Source organism: Oratosquilla oratoria, chromosome 2, assembly GCF_046742065.1.
Source record: "Oratosquilla oratoria isolate Oo_2021 chromosome 2, ASM4674206v1, whole genome shotgun sequence".
NCBI lineage: Eukaryota > Metazoa > Arthropoda > Malacostraca > Stomatopoda > Squillidae > Oratosquilla > Oratosquilla oratoria.
This window is the reverse complement of record NC_134778.1, coordinates 82263939-82283938: the sequence shown is the minus strand read 5'-3', so window position 1 is coordinate 82283938 and position 20000 is coordinate 82263939. Positions and strand designations below refer to the sequence as shown.

General features: G+C 41.1%; 1 protein-coding gene across 2 annotated transcripts in view; it reads left to right on the top strand.

The window, feature by feature from the left end:
- LOC143040638 (uncharacterized) overlaps positions 1–20000 on the top strand; it is a 63854-nt gene that overhangs the window by 14494 nt on the left and 29360 nt on the right. For both annotated transcript variants that reach the window (XM_076211847.1, XM_076211856.1), the window contains exon 2: positions 9361–9587. In XM_076211847.1, coding sequence (XP_076067962.1) covers positions 9398–9587 — 190 coding nt within the window. In that variant the 5' untranslated portion in view covers positions 9361–9397. The remainder of the gene's footprint in view (positions 1–9360; positions 9588–20000) is intronic.

Genomic DNA, 20000 nt, shown 5'->3' with positions numbered 1-20000 from the left:
TTGGGTGTGTGTGTGCGTGTAAGGTCACATCATTACACCGATCGGTCATATATATGAACTCTGAGCTCTCTTTTGGGAGGGAAATAGCTGTCGATCACGAGTCCAACACGTGATCCAAGACCAAGGTGAATCACAAACGGGATACTACGAGTGTAGCTCTCCTTCCCGTAAGATACAACTAGGTAAATACACACACACGCACCCCCTCCCCCACATATCTCTCTCTCTCTCTCTCTCTCTCTCTCTCTCTCTCTCTCTCTCTCTCTCTCTCTCTCTCTCTCTCTCTATATATATATATATTTATATATAAACACTTTCTTTTCTAGAATATTTGCGTCAAGGTGTAGGCCTATTTCTCTTTCTTTTTCTAGGATATTAGCATACTCATGGAAACGCGTGGTGTACATGTACTTTTTCATACATTTTCTTGAGTTTTAGAACACGTGCAATGTTACATGGCATTCCTAGTCCACATATTCTTCTTAACCCTGTGAAATACGTAAGGGCCTTAAAAAAAGAAAACTGCCAACTCTCCTCTATAGTGACGTCATCCAGGGAAATCCTTATGGCTAATGTCAATGGATTTGATTAAACTTTGAATTAGACGTCGTGAGGAGGGGGGACTCGTTCAGTCCCTGTGCTACGATGAGACTTTTTACACATTTTGATCTTGTTGGCGCAAATTGAATAGATTCGGTTTAAAGAATTAATTAACTCAGCCATTCTGACGTGTTTCACATACGGCATTTTGTCTTCGTCGCAAATAACGGTTTTCGAGGGAGAGGCTGTACACTAACCCTGGATCAACTAACAAAAAATGAATAATAATAAAGTAAATAAATAAGTAAATAGATAAATATACACGTAAATAGATAAATAAATAGATAAATAAGAATAATAAAATGACAGAAAATAGAATATGTACAAGTCATGGCGTATTCACCAGCGAGCACACTGTGCGTGGTTAAGGAGTATCTACAATATGTACCTTTGTCAATATTTGTGCGTCTTTTGAGCCTCTTCCCCATTGTGTTGTATTCCACAGCTTTATTTTTTTTCTGTACAATTCAAATATTGGCAAAAAGTTAAAGATGAATAAATACACAAAATTAAATGAAACGGCTGTCAGACTATTTTGAAGATCGAAGTCGAAGTTATGGTGGATGAAAAACTGCGAGGACTATATGCAATTTTTTTTTGCTGTACATATAGTCGACTTTGGTCGTTGCTAAACGCTTACAGTCGTGCAACCCTCATTTTATTTGTTAATTGATTTATTATCTATCATTTGTCATTAATTTATTCTTTATTCAGAAGTAGGCAAAGGTCGTGATACTTTGTAAAAGTCGGTTTACACGGAGCTGCTCTTGACGCTAGACGCTAGCTTCTTTATTCGCTACTGAAACTCTAAACGCGAGCGGTAAAATTGAAGATGTTTAACTTTACCACAGCGTCAAACAGACCCTGCGAATTCATGATTATAGTCGCTAGCGAATTATGACGATTGTCCAAAGCGAATAAAAACAACACCGTATAAACGACGCTTAAAGATAATTTTTGGGGCAGCCAATATTTGCTCCTCTGTATGCAGTGGCGTAGCAACTGTTTTTGCCTCCCAGGGCGGGTGTAAGATTTATCCCCACCCCGTTGGGGGAGGGGGGGGGGTAAAATTATTCTTTGATATAAAGCAGGAATACTTAATTTAAAATATTTATCTACATTGGATATAAAACTGGGGCGTGTCTACAGCAAAAGTTCCTAGCCTGGGATTTTTTCCTAACCTAGGAATTTTGTTTAAAACCTAGGAATATAAAATTCGCCTAGTCATCGCTCCTACAACATGCCTGCCGCCATAGACCAACACAAATATTAGTTTGCTAGATATTTTTAGTTAAATTTCTGTCCTTTTATATCAATAAATAAAATATAGTTATATCTTACTGGTTTCGGGTGTTACCGGCACTCGTATTTATGTAAATTCACATCATCGTTATGTCATATTTCAATTTATTTTAAAATAGCTGACAAAATCGCTGAAAGCTAGAATAGCGTCTAAAGCGAATGTAGGTTAGGAAAGCATTCCTAGGTTAAGAAAATTTGCTTTAGACACGGTCCTGATACTATAGTTGAAAAATCTGTTTAAAAACAGTACCATATTACAACCTTAAAAACTCATTTTGGTATGAAATTTAAGATTTTTGTTAGATTTTTATTATTCTTATTTTTTTCTATTTTTCATTTTTTACCCCACCAATTCCGCCCCCTGGCATGTGCCGCCCGGGGCAGACCGCCCCTCCCGCCCCCCTTTTGCTACGTCACTGTCTGTATGGGATAGTCGCGTATAACCAATTAACTTTAAAAGTGTTTATTTATTCATTGTACTTATCTGTTTGTTTATTTTTCATTTATTTATTTATCTCTATTCATTAATTTATTCATAAATAAATGAATTAATTTATTCATTATTTTTCACGTATCTAGCTATCTATTTGACTCGTTAAAGGCAAAAAAAGAAAAAAAGAAAAGAAAAAAAATGCAGCAATTTACGGACAGTTGCCCAAACATTTTTTAATTTCATATTTTGCTCTTCCTCCCAATGCATCGTCAAGAGTTTACGCCAAGAGGCACTCAGTTGCATCCAAACCCAGTACCACGTACTGGAACACCGAATACCAGGGCAAGTGGTAATTACCGTTAACCACCGTTGATGTAATCTTAATCTAATCTAACCTAACCTATCCTAAACTAAACTAACCTAATCTAAATTACCTAACATAACCTAAACTAATCTAGTCTAACCTAGATTACCTGACCTAATCTAACCTAACGTAAACTATCTCACGTAATCTGAAATACCTAACAAGGTGACAAGAGCTAAATTTGTTATTCTCGTTACATATTTAAATTACATTTACTTATTTATGACAGTAAATCTTTCAGGGTTTGCAAGACTTTTCACATTGTAAATCTACAAAGTAATATACTCTCAACAGCATCCAAAACAGTAGACACTGCAGCGCTTACAACTTGAACCAACTGTTTATTTATGCTTACCGTTGGGAAGTCTGCTGCCAGGGTTGTGGATATAAATTTGTATCCATGAAAACTTGTTAGACGTATGATGAATGTGATACCGTTGAAGAGAAACTGGCCGATACCAGCAGACACTAAAGAATAAAAAATATTTGTTTTGACAAAAGGATAAGAACCACATGTGGACTATGAATAAAGTTAAACCCATCTCCGAGAGAGAAGAATCCTGCAGACTCTGTCAAGGTCTTCAAGAGAGCGAGAAGCTTCTTTGTTCCGGTAACTGTGCATCCGGGCATCCTGGCCGGGTTCGAACGTTTCGCAGGGGGCCAGCGGGTGAGAAAGCGGCTAGCGGTTCCATGATCCGGGGAGTTTGAATGTAGGACGAAGAGGAGATGGGCGAAGAGCCAACCACTTTTAAAGTCTTGGCACACACGACCGTTATCCATACAGGAGGCGGAGTGGTGAGAGAACAAATATGTTTTCACGTGAATGGACGAAGGAAGGGGGAAGTCTCGGGGTCAGATACATGTAGTCTGTGGAGCATTCATCACCAGTGGCAGAAAAGTTGCCCAAGCATGAGGACTGTTTCCGTTTGTGTCCTAAATTGTCTCTCGGTTGTGGCCCATCCTCCTATTGTAGGCAATGAGCCCTGGGTGGCACTTTTCCTCTGTAGACTGGATGCTGCCAGGCGATTTCAGTCATCTTCGCGATTCCCTCCGGGTTAATGTAGCCGGACCCGTGGTGCACTTTGGTTATCTTATTCTGGCTGGCGACAGACGCTTTCATTCAGGATTGGCGAAAGGAGGCGCTTAGCTGTAGCTGAAGCTGCCACCTAGACCTTGCATGCTTGGAGATCGAACACATTTTTTTTTTTTTTTAGTTACGAACTGTAATGAAAAATCAAGGCGCTACAACGACATTCATGTGTATATACAAAGGCATCCTTAATCCCACTTATAAGCTGTGTGTATGTGTGGGGTGTGTGGTCGAACCGAAGCATAATTTTTTATCATTTCTTGACTTATGTAGGAGAAAACAAGAAATAAGGAGTGGGGAAGGGAAGAGTCTCAAGTCTCCTCATTTTTTCTCCCTCATGTGGTTACCTTTCACGGAACGCGATGGCGGTGTTCTTGTCCGCCATCGTAGGGAAAACAAGTTGCTCGACACTTAGTAGAAGAAGGCGAGGAGCCTGCGTCAGGAGACGCTGGGTAGCTACTAACGAAGCCGTCATATTTGCCCTGTTATTCGCTTGGATTGTTGGGGCAGGTAAGAATTACTACTGGGAATCAGAGAGGAGTGCGAGATTCGAACTTTCAACTAAACGAAGAGACCAGCATACTCCTTATTACACCACTAGAGCACACAATTCACGAGTACTAGGATATATATTAGAAGTAAACAAAGACTTTTAATTCCTAAGAATTATTACGATATTTTCCAAAAAGAATTTAGCATCAAGACTGCACACCAGAAAGCGCCCAGGAACTTGTTTTCCCAACTGTACTTAGTCTTTGAGGTGTAATTATGCGCATGCGCACTCGACAGCGGCCGAGTCCTCCAGATTGTTGCATATAACGGACGTAGTGGTAACAATACTCGGAATCAGTTGCAAACATTCTTGGCTAGTTCAGCTCCGAACGAACAGCTGGAATGATGTTGCACTGGCTGACGTTGAATGATTTCATTCAGCTGAGAGCAACCCTATCCCCCTACGGCATAAGAGTGTTAAAGTCTTGAATAGCCGAAATGGACACAACTTAATATTTATCTGGATAATGCCAGATGTTTTTATTTACTGGAACAAACCACATGCGTTAAAACGGCTGCAAAGTCTGGAATAAGTGTTCCATTTGCCCCCCCCAAAAAAAAAAAAAAAAAAAAAAAGATCATAGGTCGAGAGCTCAATTTTCTGGCTCGGCACTGCTTCGAATGAAGTTCGAGTTGAACTACCCAAGTGAACTACCACGCTCTGAAAAGTCTTCCCTCTTCTTTGTTTTCTGTACAATGAGTCAGTTTCATCAAGAGCAGAACCAAGTGTCCTAAATTCTTTGACGACTCTCGCGCATGACTGTTTATCGTGCTCGTGAATAGCTTATACTTATACTTATAATGGTAAATTGTTTTTATACATGGATACAAGCAATCACCTTTGTCCTACTCACTCGAGCAATTTGGACAAATTGAAGTCGCCGAGAACCGTAGGGATTCCTCAAATGGGTCAAGGGCTGTAACAAGGGAGATGAAGGCAAAGGCATCATATGAAGACAGGTGGGCAAGACTCACAGTAATGGATCTAAATTGGACAAATTTAGGTTTAAGGAGGAAATAGGCAAGAAGTGGTATATCAACAGAGTGGTTAGGGAATGGAACAGACTTAGTAACCATGTAGTGGTAATGGACCCGGAACTGCCTAGTGTAGGCCTTATGGTCTTTTACAGTCTCCTCCATTTTTATGTTCTTAAAAACGAACGAGTTTACTCAGTGATTGTAATTTAACTGTTTTTTTCTGCAAGGCCTCGAGTGTCCTTATTCTGTGGCGAGTTTGGGATAGCAGAGAATATCCATTCCAGTACACGTCGACAGCACAGGCCCTAACGGTTCTTGCAAAAGGTTCGTGCCATGGGAACGGGACAGAACCTAGGCTTTTTGAAATGCCATCCCTGGCGATTATATTCATATTATAAACACACTTCAGCGCGAATTGGAGGTATTCTTCACATATTTTGTTCTGTCAAGTGTCAGACGACTCTATTCGGCAAATGGAAAGACACTTGTTTGAAGATGATTTTCGCCGGGGGATTTTGTTCATCTATGTGCATACGTGCATTAATTCATGTTCATATATAATTACCTAATTACAGTTAAATATTATATTTGTTTGGTAATTATTTACGGGAAAAGAGCTGCATTCGTGTGGTCCCGTCTCTTTGTCTCAACAAACTTTGCTTTAAATTGTCATATATTATTTGATTCAACTGTGCGTGCATACGTGTGCGTGGGTCTGTGACAGTGTGATCTTCCTCTTTTTTTTATATTACCGACACTTTCCCCGTAATTTGTGGATCTCTTGGGGAGGAGTCATTTTCAGTTCACTGTGACGAATGCGGATGACAGGATTGGAGGCAACGCCGGGGTCCACGCCTTGGTTCTTTGTGCGTGTGTATGTATGTGTATACATGCATTATGTATGTATATTCACCCATGTGTGTGTGTGTGCGAACCTGTAAGGATATGTTCGCGTGTATCGCGTGTACGTATTCATGTATATGATTGCATGTACGAACGTGCGAGTATGTGTGTACATGCACATGCATTTGTATATATATATACATGCATGAATCATGTGTATAATGTGTGTTAAGAAAGTACAGGTTGTTATATTAGGTAAAACATGGTAAAGAAGTTTTACTGACTTATTAGCCGATGAAGTTGAACAATGGAATGATTTTGGAGGGAAGGAGTAAGTTAGTTTGTGATAACGAGCCAACATGTCATAGAGGAGCTTCACGAGTAGCATAGAGGAAATGCAAACTCCTTTCGATCCAAAAAGGATACTTTGTATAAAATATCGTCTGGCATCAGTCGAAATAAATACGGAAGGCGGTAATCGAGACAGCTCTCAGAAAAGTGTTTGTTTTTTCTTTCTAAACGGATTTCCCTCTTAGTGTGATCTGAGCTTTCGAAATTTAGTGAAGTTCTTTGTGACATTTCCCACACGGTGGTTTTAGAAAAGGTTCGTTTACTGCACGATTCACGCTTTCTCTTGCGGTTCAACTTTCCATCCTTGACCGGACAGTTGTGTGTAAACTAGTGATTCATCGCAAACGAAGATGAGGTTAAATACGCGCAAGAAGAGCGTCAGACAACTGTTCCATAAAGCCATCTGCCCCCCTCCCCCTTCCCCCCCACCCCTCGCACCGTGTGTTCCACTTGCGCTCCAGACCTATCTCAGACTGTGCCGCAATTTCTTTCTCTCTCTCTCTCTCTCTCTCTCTCTCTCTCTCTCTCTCTCTCTCTCTCTCTCTCTCTCTCTCTCTCTCTCTCTCTCTCTCAGTTTCTCAGTATGGGTGCAGACCAGAGGAAAGGAGGAACAAACAGTATTAAGGAAAACGGAACATATGATTTACAGAGAATGGTCATAGATTAGAAATTTAATGATTTAGAAAACGTTTCGGGGTGGAATTCTTTATTCAACGAATATGATCATTCAGATGATTAAAATAGGGTGTCTCAAAATTATAATAAATCAGTATTCAGACAGGAAACTAAAGATAAACAGATAAGCTGATATCGTAGCAAAAAAAAAAAAAAATAATAAAGATATCTCTTTTATCTCTCATCTATTTTCTCTTTTCCCCTGTTTTCTCTCTTTTTCTCTTTTCTCTTTCTTTCCTTTCCTCTCTGGGTCAAACGATGCATCCATTAGAGTGCACGTTCCAGATGCCTACCGTTCCGCTGCAGACACATGAAGCCGACGAGCGAAGTTGTCAATTACTTTGACACACTCTTCCCTTCTCTTGATGGCACGAATCTTACTGAGGGTGGCAGCTTCCAGTTCAGCAATGGAGTGAGGACAATTCTCATACACATGGTCTTCCAAAACCCTCAAAGATGAAAAATCTGTGGGATTCAGATCGGGTGAGTGCGGAGACCACTCTGGTTCGTGGCGCTGTTGATCAGCCAATGAGGGAGACGGTGGTCAAATTTTTATTTAGTTTCTTAGTTGTTATTATTCTTTTCCTTCCTTGCGCTGAGTTGTCCTTGCGCTAAATGTCGGTTTGCGGGTGCAGTCACTTCATTGTGATGCTGCCCCAAAACCCCTCCAGAACTTGTTGAGCACCAAAAGGTAACAGTTCTTTGTGACAGTGACCGTCTCCCCTGGCCAAAATGGTCCGATTATGCCATGTTTTAAGGCTGTGCGTTTCAGTGTGTTAGGGACTGAAGTAGCTCGTCTGGGGTTTGTGTGCCCCAGAGCACTTTGACAAGCCTAAAGAACAAGTGTGTTTCGTCCCTGATCCAAACATCACCAAGAAATTGCAGTGGCACATCGCAATACGCTTCGCCATCTCAGCTGGTATGAGTAATGGTGTGAGGATCTGAATCATGTGTAGGTAAAACCAAAGATCCTTGATCTTGATTCTTTGCACTGATGCACGTGAGAGACTCGGGCCCTGTGTAAGCCTTATGGTTTTTTTGCAGTCTCCTTTATTCTTATGTTCTAATGTTCAGTTCTTGACTGTGTCCTCGGATAGACTCTTTTGGACTGTCTACGACAGACTCAATGCATCCATATTGTCAGATCTTGCAGTCGACTTCCCGCCAGATCTAGGTGTTTTTTCTCTTCTTGTTGAGGCTGCTGTTGTTTGAAATTTGTATGCCCAACGATAAATCTGTCTTTTATTGAGGTAGTTGTTGAAGTTGAACTTCCTGCGAATTTTTGCTCGCACCGTTTTGAATAATTTCGTTTCCGAAAAAGTAATTATTTTTTTTTCTCCAACATTAAAAGCATTTTGGCTGGTACTTATCTGTTGTTATGGTCTTCTGTTTTCAAATATGAAGGATAAGAACAAGAAAATTAATATTGGCTGAATTATTTGCAGAGGGATGGGGATCCATATATTTTGAAACTCTCTGTTGGAGTTGTCTTGTGAACAGAGAGTACGTGGTAAAACTAATTGAAATACGTGGCATTGAGAGAAAATTGAATGGATGATGTGATATAATTAAGTGGTGATATTGAATGCACACACACACACACACACACACACACACACACACACACACACACACACACACACACACACACACACACACACACACACACACACACACACACACACACACACACATATACACGAGCACGGGCAAGATGCATTTAATACAAATACTTATTCAAACTTATTACCCTCTTGCAGAGAAAATTAAAATCAGAGATGAAGTAATCCTTATATTTCAACCACTAACTGAAGAGGACCACAGTTAGTGGTCGAAATATAAGGATTACTCCATCTCTGATTTTAATTTTCTCTGAAAATGGGTAATAAGTTTGAATTTTACTTATGTGCTACTACACGTTACTCTTCCAAATACTTATATATTATACATACACGGCACATGCAATCAAGTCTTCAAAGAGGTGAAATTCACCCGAGTATTTAGAAACTTCACTCCAACTCAAAATTATTTCTATTTTAAGGACAAAATGGAAAGAGATATTATGAGACTGAACGCGATCACAGACTGATATTTAGGAGCAGTGTACATTGTTCTGTCGGTGCAACCTTGGAGGCGGCATCCCACTAAAGTTCTCACCTTTCTTTTTTGCAGCACTCAAGCAAGACCTGTGAGTGACAACGCTGCAGCAATGGTGCGACACAATTCTGATAAACTTGTGTTCGCACTCCTGCCTCCCTTGTTATTGCTGCTGTTGCTGCAGTATGGGGCGGACGGCGGCGTCTTGAACGTGCCCCTAAGTGTGACCGAAAGAGACGACAACACGACGCCAAACGACATCAACCAGATTGAGAAGCTCGTGTTGGACCTAGAGAAAAACCGTAAGTGCATTCGATGATATTTTCTAGGTTTTGTTTATCGTAACGGAAGAAAAATAATAGTTGTTCAGTTGATATGTACTTTTTCTTAAAAGCAGTGTATATTAAACATGGATATTACAGATTTGTTGAAGTTTTGCAATTAAGTTTACAAATGGGGGTTGACAGGGGACGTAGAGAATATTGCTGGTCTTGCCAAACTACAATTACATGGTAGATTCGACCTTGATTATTAACTCACTTCATTATTTATTTACTTATCCATCTATTTATTTATCTATTCACTCATTATTTATTTGCGTACTTACTTAATTCAATTATATATTTATCTATTTATTTATTTATTCATCCATTTAGTTGCATAGTTATTTATTTTTATTGACGGCTGAAGTTGTACTTTCACTTCGGGGAACTTCTGACGAAGACACGAACCATTGAATTTTGCACTTGACAGAGACTGTTCGCCAAAAACTAATGCTATTACCCAGTCTTATTACTCTCCCATAGTCACATTTAACCTTTAGCGTGGAAGGTGATTTATACTATTATTTCTAGCTCTCGCCGGGCAATCTTATTCCGCGATTGAGTTCCTTGATCTCTTTAGGATCGTTGGGCGATATTTGGCACGTTTGAGTATTCGGTTGCGTCAGACTACAGACTGTTATTTGTCTTCGTGAAATATTTCGTGGGGATTAGATTAACCTCTTCTGTACTGGGAAGGATATAGGGGTTAATTATCCTTTCACTAAGGCTGCCGCCAGTTGAATTTAACCACCCCCGTTGCGCTCTTCTAATGGAAAAAGATAAGATTCATCGCGTTGTGTATTGCTGACAAGAGGTTACCGGGCTGGGAATTTTCGCTTAACATTTTTTTTTTTATCAAGTTTCTATTTCCTCTTAGCTTCACGTTATCGCGAACGCGAATCGCAAAGAAACACAACTAACCCGAGACTGCGTCTCTACTGAATGAAGCTATTTGGCGTAAGCTAGAAAACCATAGAATATACTGCTGTTTGGCAGAGTATATTTGTAAGGTGATATATTGCCAAGAAGGGTGAGTTCAGGTTTTCGGTGAGCAGAACCCGGCCGAGATTTTTTTTTTCCTTCTGGCCAGACCGGCAAGACTTGTATTAGAGACGAAATCGGATTATGGAAGTGTGCATTACCTAACACAACACACATACATATGCACACATATGAGGGGTTAATAGAAAGAGTTAGGGGAAATTCTCACTTTAAATGTGTGAGTGTGTATGTCCCGCAAACACACACACACACACACACACACACACACACACACACACACACACACACACACACACACACACACACACACACACACACACACACACACACACACACACACACACACACACACACACACACACACACACACACACACACACACACACACACACACACACACACGTACACACATACATACAAGAATATGGAGCGAGGTTGAATATCAAGAGATATGATATTGTTAGATATGAACAATCGTTAGGAAAAATATATATAAAAAGTGACAATGTAGCCCTGTTGGGTGACTTCAATTATGGGGAGGTCAACTGGGAGGAATGGGAAGCTTGCGGAAGAGAAGAATCACGGAGAAAGATATGGATTCCTGTTCATGTGTGAATTGGAGGGGTGGGGTCTTGAAGTCAGAGAGAGAATCGCTCAGTTTGTACATGTGATGAGGCCAGATGGTGAAGGATTCTTTGAGACCTAACTTTTACTCAACAATCACTTAAACCCTGCACGTGGATTAAATACATCGACGACATCCATACCATGTGGCTATATCACATGATCAGATTTTTTCTTTAACCTGAGCTCTCTCTCCTCTTCCAACCAGGTCACACAAATGAAAACATTCCTCCACACTGAAGTTCAGTATTTACAAGAAACTCACCCTTCCAGAGTGTCACATCCACTTTTCCTTTCACTCTCACGAAGGCTCGCCGGCTGAGCGGTTTAGAGCGTCGATACTTGGACACGACATTGGATTAAACTGGAATCACATACTGACAGCCAAAAGCGAGTTAGGAAGGGCATACTACATTAAATTTCCTTTTTCTAAAAGCCAGGTAACACCGTCCTGGCCCTCTCTGAGAGTGTGGGGTGGGGGAAGGGAGTCATGATGTTAAACAGAATCATATGCATCATCACATTAAGATACAAGTTACCTCCAACCTCTTCCTGCGAGCCCTCCGCTGTTGCGTCTCAGAATTTGAAGATAAAGAATTGTAACATATTTTTTCTGCCTTTAGATACCTCGGGAAGCCTTTCACTCTGCTCACAAATTCCTCCACAAACCACTCAAAGCCAAATGATGCTTCAAGACATCCTTAAACCTACTTTACATTCCAAAACTCTCACCTCCCAAAAATTTCCTCAGCAACTTGGACGTCATTCTTACCCTTAACTTTCCCAGCACAATTCGTAACAAGTTGATGGGTCATTCCTTTCCCAGTCCACATCTCCACAAACCTGGGGTGTACATCACCCTATGCAAGGATTTCCGCGAAGTCTGTGTTGATCCACTCAAGGGCAGGAATGACCAATACAAACCAAATTGCTGAAGCTACCAACAAAGCAGAGCCATTGTCAACTACTTCGACCAGGACTACAGAATCAACCTCCAAATAACCTTCAAATCCCACAGACTTGGCTTTGAGGCTTCTCTACGACAAGGCAACCTTGAAACCCCAGACTTACCGCAGAGGGTGTGTTGGTTCTTTTCTTGCTAATCTTCAACATAAAACCCCCCAAAAAACTGACTCGTCATTTATTTTGACAATACTCAAGGCCCCAAATATATAAATAGACACTCTCTCACACTACAATTCTTCTCTGCAGTTTATCCCTCATTAAGATTTTTTTCCATTTTGCTGCCTGTTCCTACAACTATATCAACTCTTCTTCAAAATCAACTTTTTTCATACAAACATAATTTGATTTTTCTACAGATCCATTTTCTCCTCCCAAACACCTCGGGTCGCTAAGGGTTTGCAGAAAACAATTATTTTCCCACTACAAATATATTATAATTATATACTGTAATAATTAAAATACATGATGCCTAGTTTTAGGATTCTAAGCAGACCATGATTAAATAAAAACTCCAAAGCAGAAAATTTAATTTATTTTAATCATATTACTTATAAAGACAATTCGTATATCTATGTAGGCTTGGGTCGCGATGCTTGATTTGTGCAAAATTTTGGGTCGCTGCCAAAAAAGGTTAAGAACCACTGCTCTAGATGATCACCACGTACTTCTCCATTGTAAAGGAGATTCACTTGAAAAGTCCTTGAGAAATTTGCAAAATGAATTTAACACAGTAACTAATTCTTTAGTTCGTCCATTTAAAATTTTATATCATAGCAAAAGAGAAGACAATAAATAAAACTGTTAACGTAGATACAAATTTAGTTTAGAAAAATAAGGGAAATATATTATCAGGAAACACACACACACACACTCACACACACACACACACACACACACACACACACACACACACACACACACACACACACACACACACACACTCACACACACACACACACACACACACACACACACACACACACACACACACACACACACACACACACACACACACACACACACACACACACACACACACACACACACACACACACACACACACACACACACACACACACACACACACACGCACGCACACACACACATGCACACACACATACTCACGTGCACACACACACACACACACACACACACACATCTATATGTATGTATGTATGTATGTATGTATGTATGTATGTATATATATATATATTATATATATATATCATATATATATGTATTATATATATATATATATATATGTGTGTGTGTGTGTATATATATATTATATATATATATATATTATATGTATATATATATATATATATATATATATATATATATATATATATGTGTGTGTGTGTGTGTGTGTGTGTGTGTGTGTGTGTGTGTGTGTGTGTGTGTGTGTGTGTATAATTGTGTGCGCGACAGAGTTAGTGCAAGTCATAATGGTCTTGCATCACGTGATGGAATCGTGATCGACGCCTGTTACCCTTCTGGATGAGAACTCAGGGCTCGTATAAAGAGCAGTGCTTAGACACCCCCCCTCATACATACGCATACACGCTACTCTCTTTTGCTCAAGGGGGAGAGTAACGGCTTGGTGTGTTAGTGAATCTTTCCTGCCCTGAGTGGAACTCAAATCTCGGACTTCCCTCGTGAGAAGATTTTGGAGAAATTCAAGTTTAAGAAGGAAATAAGCAAGAACTGCTTCAATGACATAGTGGTTAATGAATGGAATAAACTTAGTAACTATGTAGTTACCGCTGAAACCATTGCTTGTTTCAAGAGAAGATTATTCTATGGATAGGGATATTAGGTGGTAATAGACATGGAATAGCCTAGTGTGGGTCCTATGGTCTATTGCAGTCTCCTATTCTTATGTTCTTATATGTAATGTCTCCAGATTTCTCCAGTGACTGCAAGTAGGTATTTGTTTACGTTGCAGAAAGAGGGTGAGATGCAAAATTCCATTTATATTTTCTTTTGTGGAGATAAGACTTCGCTTCTGCATACAATGATTGCTCGTAACGTCTTGCGGCTGAGGTCAAAGCGTCTTGATACCAGAGGAGAAAGTTTAGTGAATCTGTCATTGGAGCACAATACAAGTTTCACATTTTCACGCCGCAATGGGAAGTGGAAGCCTGACTTGATTAATTCGTGAGGCAGTCAAAATACGTAAAATGCAGATCTTCAAAGGGCATGGGTCAAATAAATTGGTTTATTCTCTTCCCCATTTGAATATTCAATCTTTATTTATTTATTTATTTATTTATGTATTGATTAATCAACCTGATCTGTTTTTTTTATTCTGTTGTTGAAGAGTCAATTAGATATGAACACTGCTCAAGATATCTTTAAGACCACTGCTACTTCTGTAAAACCAAACTTGACATGCACTGCACACCATACATACTGCCTTAAAAACCCGGACAACTCCTAAATATATATATAACTTAACCAATCCGGATAAGCCATCATGGTGATGTGCGGGGGATATGACGGTCCTGCAGTGGACTATGAAGGCTGAAGTCGAACGGAAAACGATGTTCTGGTGAGGGAAAGACTGGGCATGAGGTTATCTGGTGTTAGGAAATAATGTACCTTACCTTACCGTCGTGCCATATCCTCTTGGACTTCGGCAATCATGGAGCGCCACCGTTCACGGTCCCTAGTTACTTGTAACATCTGTGCTGGTTTGAGTTGTTTTCCCGTCGCCCTCATCAGCCCGTCCATATAATGTATGTGTTCTTATTGGGAGGAAAGGTGTGAAATGTCTTTTGCCGTTAAAAATAATTGCTAAAGGATCACAAAATGTTTTGAAAATCTATTCTTCAAGTGGAGGATGCTCGCTGGCCGAGCGGATTAGAGCGTCGCTACTTGCGGCGGAGATCGAGGTGATGGCAGTTCGAACCCTGCCGCTAGCGAGTTGGACCAAGCCAGTGTTTCTCAACCCTTTTTTCAGGCGACCCCAATATGATCCTCATGATATAACCGCGACCCCACTAATCGTATATGTGTTAATATATATGACTAGCTGTTGACTGTAAAAAGTAGGGAACAAGTATAATAAATATGTGTGTAAGAAAGGTAATGTAAGGTTATAAAAGACAAAGTTAACATCATTGAATTTTATTATAGCAATATGAATTTGGAAGCTTGATATTAATAAAAACAAATTTAGCATACAAGATGTCTTGGTGACTCCAGGGTTGGGAAACAGTGGACTAAGGGTATGGTACATTAAGATTCCACGCTTCAAAGTCCTCTTTATTCATTCAGCAGCTCACGCGGGTGAGACATCGGAAGACACATCCAGCACATTTTTGGTCGCTTCTGTGACGGAGCTGGGAACGTAATGCATAGTAAATATAAACTTTCACCACATCCAGCATCCTTCTGCGTTACTTTCATGTCGATAGATTGTGTTTTGTCCGTCGAAAGCGATCGAACGTGCTCCAAGTAATAACAGGACCTAAGGGATTAACTGTCCCCGGTGAATCCTCGGAAAAACAAAAATCTCGATCCAAATCAAAGAAATGCAAATAGTTCTCTCTGTTGAGAATTCCTGGATTGCGGAAATTTTCAATAATATACCAGGATACTAGAAAATGTTCCCGGTATTCGAAATTCTTTAATTTCAGAACTTGTTGTTCGGACATTTAAGAGTTTCTAATTTTAGATTTTTTTTTCCAATAGATAGAATTATCTGTAGACTGAATGAGGTGGTATTCTACGATGAAGAAAAAAATATTCATGACATCCACGTTATGCACTTACTCGTTTATGAGTATTTCAGTTTCAGATATCTGTTCTGCCAGACGATTTAATTAAAAAGAGAGAAAACCTCTCACTACCCAGACGCCGTGAAGGGGTGGGGTGGGGTGGAGTAGGGATTGACACCCCTATGAACCAGGATCACGTAGTATGCTGATAACTTATAACTTCTGTTATCCTTCCTCTCTGCTGCCTTTGTCCTCAGGGATAGAAACGCTGGTGATGAGAATAGATAATGATTTTGATTTACCTGATCAAGAATGTCATCTAATATTTAGGCCCAGTTCACACTAGCGGTTTGAACCGCGGCGGTTCAATTACAATGTAAGTCAGTGGAGGCGTTCACACACAACCGTGCATTTTTTCCTTGACTACGCGGTACCACCGTGGTTTCCTCGCGGTTTAAACCGCTAATGTGAACAGGGCTTATTCTGTCTATCGTCAGAAGATTTTATTCATAGGGAATACCTCCCACCACCTCCTCCTCCCACTACCACCACCACCACCACCACCACCACCACCACCACCACCACCACCACCACCACCACCACCACCACAACCACACGCACCACCACCACCAGAACCACACCCACCACCACCACCACCACCACCACCACCACCACACCCATGTCCTCTCCACAACCTACTGTACGTCACCTACCCCGCCACCACCACCACCATGAAACCTGCCCTCTTCCGTGCTTTCACGACTACTGCACGCAGGTGGAGGATGTCGACACTGGAAAGCTGATGCAGAGGTCGCACGCGCACCCTCATATAGTCCTCAGGAGGTGACGTTCACCTCTTAACCTCCACCCTTCACCTCCCACCTGGCCCCCTCCTCCCCAACACCCCCTTTTCCTCTCCAAACCCGTCCTTATCCTCCCCTCCCTTCTTCTTCCATTCGTATTTCCTCCTCCCCACCTCCCGTCCTCTCTCCTCTCCAACCCGCCGCCTTGTCTTCTTCCCTCTCCCTTTCTCATCTCTCACCTCTCCTATTCCCTCTTCCACCCGTCCTATCTTCCCTATCCTCCCCAGCTCATCCCTTCCTTCCCGCGTCCTTCTTCTCCTACTTCAGCACTTTCTTCCCCCATCAGCATCCTTCCTCCTCCACAACCCGTTCTCTCTCTCTTTTCCGCACCCGCCGGTTCTCACCCTCAACCTATTCTGTTCCCTAACCACACTATCCCTTCTCCTTCACACCTCTTTTCATCTCCGCAGAGTCCCCTGTCTCGGGTAGTACTCTCAAACCTGATACCCTTCTTAAATCATCCTCTACATCTGATACACCTTTTATATTTGATACACCCCCCTAAATCTAATGCACTCCGATATGTGATAAGACCCCCTAAATCCCATACGGCCCTCAAATCTGGTTTACCACTAAATTTGATAAATCCTCTAAATATATTATGCAGCCTAAATATGATACATTCCCAATATTTGATGCACATCGAGAATCCGATACACTCCCAAAATCTGATACACCTCTGAATCAGAAGCGTCCCTTAAATCTGATACCCCTAAATCAGAAGCGTTCCCAACATTTTATATATATATACCTCCTCTGTCAGATACACCCCCAAAATATGATACCCCCCCCCTGGATATGGTTCGCCCCCCAAAATCCGAAACACTCCGCAATTCAGCACTGGAGCGTGTCGCTCCGTTGTAATGTTGCCATATTGAGGTCACCTGTGACCGCGCCAGGAGACCCGGCGTTGCATTATTGCTTCGCTTCTTCAGGCCAACGACTCACTAAGACCGGACAATTTCATTCATCTAAAAGGACTAACAAAATGGGGCACTCGGTACTGGTTTTATTCATCCACTACTTCAGTATAATGCTCATCAGATGTATTTGCCACGTAGTGGAGATGCAGCGACGAGGGCCCCATCTCTTGGTCGAAAGGGAAAACAACACGAGTGTCGTCGAACTTTGGAATCTGATCGTGCGGTAAAGGTCGCTTGAATTGTCGGATTCACTGAAGGCAACTGTGTGTGCGCGAGAGACGTGTTTATTCAGTTACTTGGTTGGTTAATCTTTGTTTACTTTCACGCATGTGCGCAGCCAAATGTACCTGTGCATTCGCGTGTGTATAAAGTGTAAATGCGTGCGCATGTTCTTGTACGTTTGTACGGTTATGTATTTCTCAGTGTGCGTGAGTGCGCATGCGCCTTTGGTGGTGTAGGAAGTTGTGTGTGTGTGTATGTTTACTCATCAGTGTGCACATACATGGTCTGTGTTTACACAGGAATGTCAGTGTTCGCGAGCTGGTGCTAGATTTACTTCATGTCTCGTAATTACGCTTTCATCGGCCCGGTAGCCTGCCTTCTTTCGTCTGCTTCCTATAAGTCTGGAGAAAATTAGTATGTTCTTGGTCATTACTGTGCTGCAGTTTGCCAATTGTAGTACTTATTGTAGCTGCTGCCTGGCGATTTTAAAACCAGGAAGCTCAGTGATGTGATTTTCTCTCAGGTGAATGAAATCGTGTGGTTGGCAGCTAGACGAAATACTTGAATCGTAAGACATGACGAGAGTGTAGGAAACTTTCCTACCCGGTTGGGTTGTAGATGAACATGAGAATGGGGGAGACTGCAAGAGACCATAAGGCCTACACTAGGCAGTTCCATGTCCATTACCACCTGTCATCCCCTTCCATAAAGAAATCTAACCTTCTCTTAAAACAACCAATAGCTTCAATGCTCATTACATGGTTAATAATTCTATCATTCGTTAGCTACTCTGTTGGTAAACTACTTCTCGCCTATGTCCTTCTTAAATCTAAATTTGTCCAATCTAAACACATTACTACGAATCCTACTCTGCTGTAATTTAGTAAACGGCTACATCTTATGGTGACTGCGGTGGTCGTAGGAGAATTAATTACGAGTGATAATTCGTATTGGTGCTGCACCGCCATTTCATTATAGAAACGTATGGCATCGTGAAGCGATTGTAAGTGTATCCGGGTGCGCTCGTGAGATTCCATTTTGTAGGCCTTGTGTGTTGACAGTGTACGGCCCGCTTGGATATAAACTTCCTTAATTAAAAGGCTTCCTAAGAGACCCCAGTTTCATTTTCCATCATGACCTTGCCTGCATTACCCTTGGTAAAGCCATTGGCCCATTTGAATGCTTTTATTAGATCACTCCGCATTCTACATTTTTCCAGAGTGTAAGTTAAAGTGTATAAACCTGTTTTTGTAAGCCCGTGCATCATTTTGGTCCTTGTCCTCTGTACTGATTCCAGTAAATTAATAGCTATTCTATAGGACGAAGATCAAAACTGTACCACCAATGAACCAGAAGTTGCATGTCTTTCAACGTCCCTTCTGTGTCTCTACTCTAGTCTTACTTGAATCGCCTGCACCCTAACATCTAACGGTTACACTAATCCCAGTCTCCAAACCCAAGTCTCCTGCCCATTTCTCCCGAGCCACGACCACCAACCGCCCCTAATCGCTCACGAAAAAGCGCATTTTGGCAATAGCCCCCTTTTATACACTACTATCCTTTCATTTTCTTACAGACATTCTTCCCCTCCCACAAAAACCGGTCCCGCGCGAGCGGATGGTCTTACCTTGATAATCCATAATCCACATGAGGCATCGTACGTAATGCATGGAATAGCACACATCACATAAAATTCACTCATTTCTCGTGCTTTCCGTTTTCACAGATTCACCGAATTTATTCGATGTGGTGCTTCGTTGAAATCTGATTACCCCACGATTTTGTTTGATTGTCCGATGGCACTCACGGTGGTATTCTTAAAAAAATCTTTCCTAATATAAATCTTATATAGATCCTTGGAAGGGAAGGCTTTATATAAGGAAACAATCTTACGGTGGTATTCTTGAAAAAATCTTTCCTTACATAAATCTTTCCTTTCCAAGGATTTATATAAGATTTATATAAGGAAGTTTTTTTTTTTAATACCACCGTTAGTTCCAAGGTTAGAAAGACCGTGGAAGTAACGCACATAAAAAACTCACCCCATACCCACGCAGTGGGAAGTGA